At 48.3% G+C, this 11,640-nt stretch overlaps 1 protein-coding gene across 1 annotated transcript in view; it reads right to left on the bottom strand.

Annotated features, from left to right (window-relative positions):
* Window positions 1-1,262: 1,262 nt before the first annotated feature.
* LOC126335542 (sodium/potassium-transporting ATPase subunit alpha-like) overlaps window positions 1,263-11,640 on the bottom strand; it is a 154,299-nt gene continuing 143,921 nt past the window's right edge. The window contains exon 9 of the mRNA XM_049998975.1: window positions 1,263-1,695. Coding sequence (XP_049854932.1) covers window positions 1,288-1,695 — 408 coding nt within the window. The 3' untranslated portion in view covers window positions 1,263-1,287. The remainder of the gene's footprint in view (window positions 1,696-11,640) is intronic.

The raw sequence follows: 11,640 nt of genomic DNA, 5'->3' as shown, positions 1-11,640 counted from the left end.
TAACAAAAGCTCCGCCCTTCATATCAAAGAAAGTCTAGGACCAAAACTGGGCGAAGAGCACACTAATTAACATACTACATTAAATTAACACTGCAAGGAAACTTTAAAAACAGGCAGTAAAACTCTAATTAAACACTTCGAAGCTTTAGGATTCTTAAGTTCTGTATAACCCTCTCTTATTCAGAACCATCCTTAACGAATCTCCGGTAGATATAACATGTCATCGTAAGAAACTTCCTGGCAGATTAAAACTGTGTGCCGGACCGAGACTCCAACTCGGGATCTTTGCATTTCGCGGGCAAGTGCTCTACCAGCTGAGCTATCCAAGCACGACTCACACCCCGTCCTCATAGCTTTACTTCCGCCAGTACCTCGTCTCCTACTTTCCAAACTTCACAGAAGCTCTCCTGCGAACCTTGCAGAACTAGGACTCCTGAAAGAAAGGATATTGCGTAGCCAACAGGACCGAGGTGACTGAAGTGCTTTTGTTTGTGCAGAACACACTTTTGTGGTTGGCAGAAGAGCCAACACCGTGTTACTAGAGGAGGCCGAAAGGCACGCGATTTAGCTCACGCAGGCTTGCGTGAGGTCTGGAACAGGACAAGGAAATTAGAATTTAGAAAGAACGGATGTTGCTGGTGGAATACTTTAACTTTAATCCATTAATGATGAACGTCGGTTTTGACGGTACGGAGTTCACAATATCAAAGGTAACTGACAATGGCGCCTTACTAGGTCGTAGCAAATAACGTAGCTGAAGGCTAAGCTAACTATCGTCTCGGCAAATGAGAGCGTATTTATTCAGTGAACCATCGCTAGCAAAGTCGGCTGTACAACTGGGGCGAGTGCTAGGAAGTCTCTCTAGACCTGCCGTGTGGTGGCTCTCGGTGTGCAATCACTGATAGTGGCGACACGCGGGTCCGACGTATACTACCGGACCGCGGCCGATTTAACGATTTAAAGGCTACCACCTAGCAAGTGTGATGTCTGGCTGTGACACCACACACACCATTGTACATGTCCTGTGAAATGAACGCCCTATCTCCAGTCATGCAAGGTGTTCTGTTTTTCTGAACACGAGTGTAGTATTGACTCTGTATATGTGCCAAAACTTTTTGCAATCAAACAAATTTTGAATTTAGTGTTTTAATCTTATTTTTATCAAAATATTGCTTTGATAACTAATACAAAATTTTCTTCCGTAGCCGACTAGGATAAGCAATGACAAGATTATAATTAATAGCGTCGTCTGTGTGGTTCACTTTTGGACGCGCTGCCCCCGCGGGGTCAGTAGTAGAACTCGCGGTCGACCCAGCCGCCCGGGTGCTTGCGGATGAGGTAGCGGCGCACCTCGTCGTAGAAGAGGATGAGCAGCGCCCAGGGCGCACCGCACAGCCACAGCTCGGGCCGCAGCGGGCGCAGGCGCAGCGTCGTGTTGACGCCGGGCGTGTACACCATGACGCACGCCATGGCCGAGCACACGAGCAGGCCCAGGTTGAGCGGCCAGTTGCGCATGCCCTGCTGCAGCAGCGACACCTTGCGCGTCTTGCAGATCAGCAGGTCGGCCCACTGCACCACCACGATGGCCACGAAGAACGCCGTGTGGCACATGTACTCCAGGTCCTTGCGCGCCTCGTACGTCCACTCACGGCCCCACGAGTCCTGCAGGTCCTTGATGCCCTTCGCGTTCCACTCCTGCCGCACACATTTTTTTTCTCTATACAATAGCTCCCTACTTAGCAATCATATACAACCGCTCGCTCACCGATAGATCTGTACCTACAGACTGGAAAATTGCGCAGGTCGCACCAGTGTTTAATAAGGGTAGTAGGAGTAATCCATCGATCTACAGACCTATATCACTGACGTCGGTTTGCAGTAGGGTTTTGGAGCATATACTGTATTCAAACATTATGAATCACATCGAAGGGAACGATCTATTGATACGCAATCAGCATGGTTTCAGAAAACATCGTTCTTGTGCAACGCAGCTAGCTCTTTATTCGCACGAAGTAATGGCCGCTATCGACAGGGGATCTCAGGTTGATTCCGTATTTCTGGATTTCCGGAAAGCTTTTGACACCGTTCCTCACAAGCGACTTCTAATCAAGCTGCGAGCCTATGAGGTATCGTCTCAGTTGTGCGACTGGATTCGTGATTTCCTGTCGGGAAGGTCGCCGGTCGTAGTAGTAGACGGCAAATCATCGAGTAAAACTGAAGTGATATCAGGTGTTCCCCAGGGAAGCGTCCTGGGACCTCTGCTGTTTCTGATCTATGTAAATGACCTGGGTGACAATCTGAGCAGTTCTCTTAGGTTGTTCGCAGATGATGCTGTAATTTACCGTCTAGTAATGTCATCCGAAGACCAGTATCAGTTGCAAAGTGATTTAGAAAAGATTGCTGTGTGGTGTGGCAGGTGGCAGTTGACGGTAAATAACGAAAAGTGTGATGTGATCCACAAGAGATCCAAAAGAAATCCGTTAGAATTCGATTACTCGATAAATAGTACAGTTCTCAAGGCTGTCAATTCAACTAAGTACCTGGGTGTTAAAATCACGAAGAACTTCAGTTGGAAAGACCACATAGATAATATTGTGGAAAGGCGAGCCAAAGGTTGCGTTTCATTGGTAGGACACTTAGAAGATGCAACAATTCCACTAAAGAGACAGATTACACTACACTCGTTCGTCCTCTGTTAGAATTCTGCTGCGCAGTGTGGGATCCTTACCAGGTGGGACTTACGGTGGGCATCGAAAGGGTGCAAAAAAGGGCAGCTCGTTTTGTATTATCACGTAATAGGGGAGAGAGTGTGGCAGATATGATACGCAAGTTGGGATGGAAGCCATTAATGCAAAGACGTATTTCGTCGCGGTGAGATCTATTTACGAAATTCCAGTCACCGACTTTATCATTCCTACCTATGTAGGTTGGGCTCAAAAACATATTTTCGCATGCGGAAGAGAATCAAAATAAAATAAGATAAATCGGAGCTCCAGCAGAAGGGTTTAGGTGTTCGTTTTTCCTGTGCGCTGTTCGGGAGTGGAATGGTAGAGAGATAGTATGATTGTGGTTCGATGAACGCTCTGCCAAGCAGTTAAATGTGAATTGCAGAGTAATCATGTAGATGTAGATGTAATTTCATTCCCCTCGCCCCATATGTAAAGGAAATGAAAACAAAATTTGGGGCTGCCTTATATTTTAAATTAAAAATCAATGACGAACAGTTACAGCACTTCGTGCACTGTATTTTCACATACAATCTGAATGAAATGCACAAGACTGAGAGATATTGCTGTAGCAGAGAGTATGTTCTATTGGTATGAGGGCTGTGGGTAGGAAAATAGGGGTGTGTTGCAGAGAGAAGCAATGGCGAAGAGATTTAGGAGCCGAGGTGGAGAGTGAGAAATACAGTCTGTGCGAAAGGTAGAGGATGAGGCATAGTGTGTCATGTAGGCGGGGCTGTGGTTGCAAGAGGAAAGGGATGGGGTTGAGTGGAGACGGAAAGGAGAGAGGAGCCCTGATGTCGATTGGCAGAAAAGAAATGATAGTTAAAACGAGACCTTAAGCTGTCGACAGGAGTTGCTTTACATCAAGGGGGACAGTTGAAAATGTGTGGCCCGATCCGGACTCGAACCCATGATCTCCTTCTTACATATCAGACGCTCTATCCATCTGAGCCACCAGGGACAGAGGATAGAGCGACTGCAGTGACTTATCACTTGCACACTCCCTGTGAGACCCACATGTCCGAAAGAACACATACCATCTTCATATAGTTAAGGTTAACGGCCATTGACCTCCTCCTTCTGTGCTGGATGCACACGCAATGCCCGAACTCTTACGGGAATCGGTGAGAATGTCTGCCACGAGTAATGAGTGTAATGGGCAGGGGCAGTACGAATGTAGTGTGTGGACATTAAGTTGGGAATGTGGGTCTCACGGGGAGCGTGCAGGGGATAAATCCCTGCAGTCGCACTATCCTCTGTGCCCTCGGTGGCTCAGATGGATAGAGCGTCTGCCATGTAAGCAGGAGTTCCTGAGTTCGAGTCCCAGTCGGGGCACACATTTTCAACTGTTACCATTGACGTATTATCAACGCCTGTCGGCAAGATTAAGGTCTTGACTGAATTATTTGATTCCGAAAGAACAGATACCATCTTCATATGCATTGGGAGAGGTGAGGAAGAGTTAAAGTTGATAGGAGGCATAAATATCAGGGCGGATCTCATGGTATGGGAGAGGGAGTTCGTTGAGGTTGCGTTGGAATAGGATATGGAGTGTGTAGGTGTATAGATAGTAGTAGTAGTAATAGTAGAGGGTTTTGGGCGCACGACAGCAAGGTCTTCAGCGCCCGTTCAGGAACTAAGTGAGACAGGTGTCAAGAAAAATCCCAGAACAGGAATATAAAACGGAAGAGAAAACATGGGTAACAATCGTTGAAAAACATGTGCTCACCCACACCAAAGCGTGGGATGAAGCAGAGCGTCAGCAGTAAAACATGAACAACACAGGAAGAAAATGATAGACGAAGCTAAAACAATGTAGCAGGTGGAAGTGGCTGGCTGACCGCAAGGAAAAAAGGGGAGGAGTCAGCCACTCTGCAATACACTAAAACCTACAGCCTAAAATTTTAGGCCAGAGTCGAGACACATCACAAAAAAACCCTAGACACACACGTCTCATCTTTAACTGAAACACAAGCCAGATCCCCATCAACTTGTGCTTCTGCCCTTGCATCACGGTATAAATTCAGTCTGTTAAAATGTGCCGAACAGAGATACGCACACCACAAGCATCACAAAACGGAGGATCCTTCCGCCATAAGAAAAAGCTATGTGTAAGAGGACAGTGCTCGATCTGAAGACGTGTGAGGGTCACTTCTTCCCGCCTGAGCAACCGGTAGGAGGAACGTCACGGCCAAGTTGTTGACTTCACCAACCGCAGTTTGTTGGCCGTCACCGGCAGCTATTCTTCCTCCCACAACTCCATGCACTTCCTGTGGAGTGCAGGGATGACTGACTGCAAGGGAATAGGACACTGGACCACATCCTGCACTCTGCAGGCCTCTTTGGCAGCCCGATCGGCCTGTTCATTGCCCCAGATGCCGACATGACCAGGCACCCAGCAGAAGGATACTTCTGTACACCGCCGTTGGAGCAAGTACAGTTGGTTATGTATCAGCTGGACTATTTCCTCAGTCGGGTACAGGTTCTGCAGTGATTGTAAGGCACCAAGAGAATCGGAGCAGAGAAGAAATCGATTGCCCCGAACACGATTAATCTGCTCCAGGGCCTTCAGGATCGCGTGGATCTCCGCTGCGAAAACGGTATATTCAGCAGGGAGGCGAATACTGGTAACTTGATCAGGGAACACTGCAGAACAGCCAAGGAACTTCTCCTGTTTGGAGCCATCAGTGTACACGACAGTGAAACCGTGCTGCACATCTAAAATGTTAAAACACAGAGATTGGAATGTAAAATCTGGTATGCGATCTTTCTTAAAATTAGTCAAATCTAAAATAAGTTTGGGTCTCCGGAGAAGCCAAGTTGGGGATCTGCTCCAACCGCGACGCAAAACACGAAGATCACCCATAGACATCGCAGCGAGGCAATCCTGTGCGCGAATCCCATAGGGCTGCGACGCACGTTGCCGGTTATGAAATAACTGTGCCAGAGGAGGCTGAGCAACGGCAGGGTATGCAGGGGTGTGTGGTGTGGACAAAGTTTTATACGCCTGGCGCACTGTAAGTAGCCGTCACCGCATAGGAAGTGGCGGTTCACCAGCCTCTGCACAGAGGCTTGGTATGGGGCTAGTTCGGAATGCCCCAGTGGCCAATCGAAGCCCTTCATGTTGCACAACGTCCAACAACTTTAAGTAAGAAGGCCTCGCAGACCCATACACCGTGCACCCATAATCGAGCCAAGATCTCACAAATGCCCTCTAAAACTGGAGCAGACAAGTCCTGTCAGCTCCCCATCTACTGTGGCTAAGACATTTTAAAATACTTAAAGCCTTAAGCGACCGCCGTTTCAGGTCTTTAAGATGAGGTAACCACGTGAGCTTCGAGTCAAAAATGAGCCTCAGAAACCTCACCGTGTCTTTAAAAGTAAGAATAGTGTCCCTCATCCGCAACTCATGAAAGGTTAAAATCGAACGAGAACGCTTAAAAAGAACGCATAGAGACTTCTCGGTGGAAAACTTAAAACCATTCTTCCGCGCCCACTCATCCAAACGCCTAATCGTAAGTTGCAACTGACGAGTTGTCGTTGCAAGGCTTGAAGAAGAGCAAAACAAAGAGAAATCATCCACAAACAAAGAACACTGGACAGGACTTTTCACTATGGACGTAATGCTATTAATAGCGAGGGACACCGTTCTCCTGCTCAAAGCGATCAGACAGGACGTCACCAATTCGGTATCTAAAATATCGTGGCGAGAGGAAAGACTGAATAAAAAGAGGAAGACAACCCAGAAAACCTCATTCGTGAATTTGCTCCAGGATGAGACGCCTCCAAGTGGTATCGTAGGCCTTCTCAATGTCGAAAAATACACCTAGAAGGTGATGAAGGCGTAGGAAAGCTTGTTGTATAGCCGCCTCCAGGAGGGGAAGGTTATCGAAGGTGGAACGAAACCTCCTGAACCCACACTGAAAGCGACTAAGGAGTTGCCGGGATTCTAACATCCAGACAAGGCGGCGGTAGACCATCCGCTCCAAGGTCTTCCCTATGCAACTAGTGAGGGCAACACTACGGTAGCTACGTGGGCTCGTGCGGTCTTTCCCAGGTTTTAAAAAAGGGATTAAAACTGCCTCACGCCACGCGTCAGGAAAGTGACCCGACGCCCAAATTGCATTAAAAAGTGCGAGGAGGATTTCTTTGTTGCGCATTGTGAGGTGCCATAGCATACTGTAAAGGATCCTGTCGTGACCAGGGGATGTGTCACGAGCTCCAGACAATGCAGAATCCAGCTCCCACATAGAAAATGGGCAGTTGTAAACTTCATGAGAGGTGGACTGGAAGTCCAGACTACATCTCTCAGCAACGGCCCTATAGCGCTGGAAACCTGGATCCTGACTGGTTGTTGCAGTACCTGTGGCAAAATACGCTGCCATAGTCTGGGCAATGTCTCGCGGATCCGTGTGGAGAGTGCCGTTATTCATTACAGCAGCTATGGGGCACCTCCCTCCTCTGCCAGAAGTTCTCCTGATGCTCTCCCATACAATGGAACTTTTGGTGGAACGATTAATGGTGTTCAGGAACTGTTGCCATAACCTCTTCTTGCTCTCACGAATAATGCGGCGACACCTTGCCCTCGCCTCCCGAAATACTGCAAGATTCTTAGCAGTCGGCCGAGACTTGAACCAACGCAGAGCCGCACGCCTGGTCCTGATTGCAGAGCGGCATTCGGCACTCCACCAAGGCACAGGTGGCCTCTTCCGGAAGCCCGTGGACTGTGGAATGAATGCTGCAGCGGCGTGGTGGACCGTTTCGGTAATAAGATCCACCCACACCTCAACGGTCGCACAGTGTTCGAATTGGGCCAACTGGCTATAAAGTGTCCAGTCAGCTCCACTGAGCACCCATCGTGGTGGTCTCCTTTCGGGGCCCACGCCATCTGGCAGGTGAATCCAGATGGGGAAATGAGCACTGCGATGCAAGTCATCGACCACTTCCCAGTGAGCACTGGCGGCAAGAGCTGGAGAGCAAAGCGAGAGATCAATGGCCGAGAACGACCCAGTCGCTGTGCAGAAATGAGTACTCTGTGCTCCATTGAGCAAGTAGGCACAGGATGTCAGGAGAAGCCTCTCAATTGCTCTACCCCTGGGGCAAGTAATTGCAGAGCCCCAAAGCATATTGTGGGCATTAAAATCACCACAAATAATGAATGGCTGGGGGAGCTGTGTAAGAAGGTCGGTGAGGGCCACTTCATCAAGTGCGTCATGTGGGGGCAAGTAAAGTGAACAGACAGTCAATGGATGACGTACTTGCACAGACACAGCGACAGCCTGTAAAGTCGTCATAAGCGAGAGAGGCGAGGAGTGGTAGTCCGTCCTGACGAAAATACCTACACCTCCTCTAGCTCTCTCTCCACGCAGGTCGTCCTTTTTGTAGAGTGTATAGCCTCGCAGCTCAGGGGAGTATGAGGGATGGAAGTAAGTCTTCTGGAGACAGAGACACAGTGGTCTACCCTGAGAGAGGAGACGAAGTTCCTCCACATGCGTCCTGAACCCTTGGAAGTTCCACTGAAGTATGGGAGCCATCTATGTTGGGGGTAGCACCTTCATCCTGTCTCTCCGATGGGGCGGGGAGACCGCAGCAGGTGGAGGGGCAGGTGTGGGGCGAGATGATTGCCCCACACATACGACGTATTCCATCAACTCTGGGGAAGAGTCAGATGAAGCCTCACGTAAAACAACAGCCGCATGGTCAGACGGCTTACCACGGGATTTGACCCGGTGTTGCTGGTGTACAGGAGCTTTCTGTGGTTTGGTGGGAGCTGATGTGGGAGTGGTAATTGCCACACTGTGCTTGGGAACAGCCTCAGCTGTTGGAGGCGACAGGGGCTGGCCCAAGTTCGCCACTATACCCTTATCTGCCGTTCGAGTAGGGGCTACCGGCTCTGAAACACTGGCTGCATCGCAAGTGCACTGACAGGTGGAGGTGTTAGTGCCAACACTCACCACCTCGGTCTGCATTGAGGCATCGACTTTTGGAGTAGGCTTCTGAACCAGGGATGCAAAAGATGTAGCAAATGTGGGAGGCTGAATCGACTTATAGATCTTCTTGGCCTCACCGTAGGGGATACGCTTGGTTGTTTTTATTTCCTGGACTTTGCGTTCCTCTAAAAATATTCGGCAGTCCCTACTCCAAACAGGGTGGTTCCCAGAGCAATTAATACATCTGGCTGGAGACGAACAACCAACTCCTTCATGAGCAACCTTACCACAGTTGCCACAAGTCGCTTCACCTTTACACCCTAAGGTGGTATGCCCAAAACGTTGGCATTTAAAACAGCAGTTTTGGTGACCGGAAATAAGGGCGCACACTAAGGCGAAGGAAGCCAGCTTTAATATGTTCTGAAAGTGTCGTGCTACTGAAGGTCAAAATAAACGAGTCGGATTTTACAAGATTGCCATCAACCCTCTTCATGATATGTTGAACATCAATGATACCTTCCGAAGCCCACTCACGTTGCAGTTCGCCTTTGGGAATGTCGACTAGATCCTGGCATGTCACAACACCTTTGCTATAATTCAAGGTACTGTGCAGTTCAGTGTCTATGGCATACTCCCCAAGGCATTTAGCAGCTTGCAGGTTAGTGGCTTGCTGGGAAGTGGAAGTTTCCACGAGCAAGGTCCCATTACGCGAACGCTTCACTGATTTTAAGGAGCCACAGATGGCCTCTAGACCCTTCTGTATATAGAAGGGCGAAACCTTCTCAAAACTACCGTCCTTCCGTTTCACAATGAGAAAAACATTCTGAGTACCAGAATGCATTCTGTTACTAAAGACTTCACTTGTCAAAGATGTGCTGCAGTCAGGGGGACTGACTGCATGAGCCCTCTTCAGAGACTGGGTGTTAGAACCCTCCAGCGGCCCACCCTTTCCGCTGGGAGGAGGAAAAGAGGATTTCGAAGGATCCATCTCGGTTCCACGAGCAGCGAGGGAACTAGAAGTCCACCTAGACAGAGCCCCGCGTGTCTAGGTAATCCTTATACAACTGAGGTGCGGCAGGTTCCCCAGAGGTTGCCCGCTAATGACTGTTCCACCTCAACAGCCATGCATCTCATCGGCGCGCAGCACACCTTGAGATTGAGGGGTTGTTTATAGAGGTTTATTCCATCCTCGCGATCCGGGCGGCCAAGCCAAGATCCCCACTCCCTGAGACACACAACATTCCACCGCCGCGCCGCTTGGTGGTCATTGAAGTATGCCCAGAGCTTACGGTGACAGGGGACTGGCAGCGCTTACCAGTCCCCAGCTCAGGAATCCCGGGGTCGCCAAGCCCGTACCCAGCAAATGAATGCTGAGCCCCTGGGGGCAGGTGTATAGATGGAGAGATGTGTTTGTGAAGACGTGGTAGCATGTTACGGTTAGTGTTTAGAGAGGAGACAATGGGGTTATTGGAAACTAGCGTGCGGACAGTATAGATGCGTAGGTGTTCGATGTGGGTGAGGAGGGGTGGGAATTTGATTGTACGGTAGAGGAACCATGTAGGGGAAGGTAAACGGACGTGTAAACTGAGATGGTGTGGTTCAAATTGCTCTAAGCACTATGGGACTCAACATCTGAGGTCATCAGTCCCCTAGAGGTGTAAAAATGTTATGATTGTCCTTAAGCGCGTTTATTAGAACCTTGAAACGCTCAGTATGGCACGGTTTCAGTGAAATTATCGATGGATCTTTTCAGTAAATTATGGCTCCCGTCCAACTGAGTAATTCTCAGCTTTGGAAGGTCGTATTTTATGTCCAGCATTAAGTCATGCTGCTTAAGATCTGCTCAACATGTTGGCCATTGCAATCCGACAGCTTCCTACCACTGGAGCGAAGTCATCTGTAGTTAACAGCTTTTACAAGACGAAAGTTATTTTCATCGAAAGAAAAAGTCCAACCATTGCACCAGAATGACGTAGAAGAGACTGTTCAAATGGTTCAAAAGGCACTATGGGACTTAACTTCTGAGGCCATCAGTCCCCTAGAACTTAGAACTACTTAAACCTAACTAACCTAAGGACATCACACACATCCATTCCCGAGGCAGAATTCGAACCTGCGACCGTAGCAGCCGCGTGGTTCCGGACTGAAGCGCCTAGAACCGCTCGCCACCGCGGCCAGCGCGACGGTTAGTTCAAGATGTTAAATTAACTGGATAGGACGGTTGTAAATGGTGAGGTAGAAGCTGCACAAACCGAAACGCGTCGAGTTATAAGACCTGTATCCGATAGCCGGTGGAGTAATTCCACATTCTTCGGAACACGTTTCGCTACGACATGCAAGATGTCAATCTCTTTACAAAAAATCATGTGTTTTATCGTTCAAAATATAGCTAAATTACGATAATTCTCAAAATATACACTGATTATATCATTCAAAGCATCGTTGAACATACTTGATGTTCTCGGTACACCTACCGCTTTCATTCTCTACGACTTTCGTCACAAAAGCAAATCATTGTCAAAGAAGTAAATGGAAATATGGAGGCAATAGTGTCTCGCTGCAGTGGACACTGTAACATCACAGATGTATTTGTTTTAGGATAACAGTGTCTTATAATTTCTCAAATAACACCATATCCGCCACCGACGGTTTCAATTTCAAGATTACGTCATGCAATTAATCCCATGGGTTACATAGCTGTAAAATTTGGTAACACTTCTGCATTTATGTGCTTCTTTCACGATATCTTCTCGCAACGAGATGGTGTATTGTATACGTTATACAGATAATGTATCTGGCGAATGATAATGCCAATTCAACTTCGATCGACTCTTCTCTCTCAGGTAATGAAATCCGCTCCGATATTTATCCATCCTACCAGCTATAGTTTTCCCTGCTTATTTTCTTTCATCGCCCTCTCTATTTCTCTCTCTCCTGATACCTCTGCCCAGCCCACTCACGAGTCTGATCCCTCCTTTCCGGCT

This window comes from Schistocerca gregaria, chromosome 1, assembly GCF_023897955.1.
Source record: "Schistocerca gregaria isolate iqSchGreg1 chromosome 1, iqSchGreg1.2, whole genome shotgun sequence".
Classification (NCBI taxonomy): Eukaryota; Metazoa; Arthropoda; class Insecta; order Orthoptera; family Acrididae; genus Schistocerca; species Schistocerca gregaria.
Note: the sequence above shows the minus strand (reverse complement) of the source record. Positions and strands in the feature narration are given on the sequence as shown.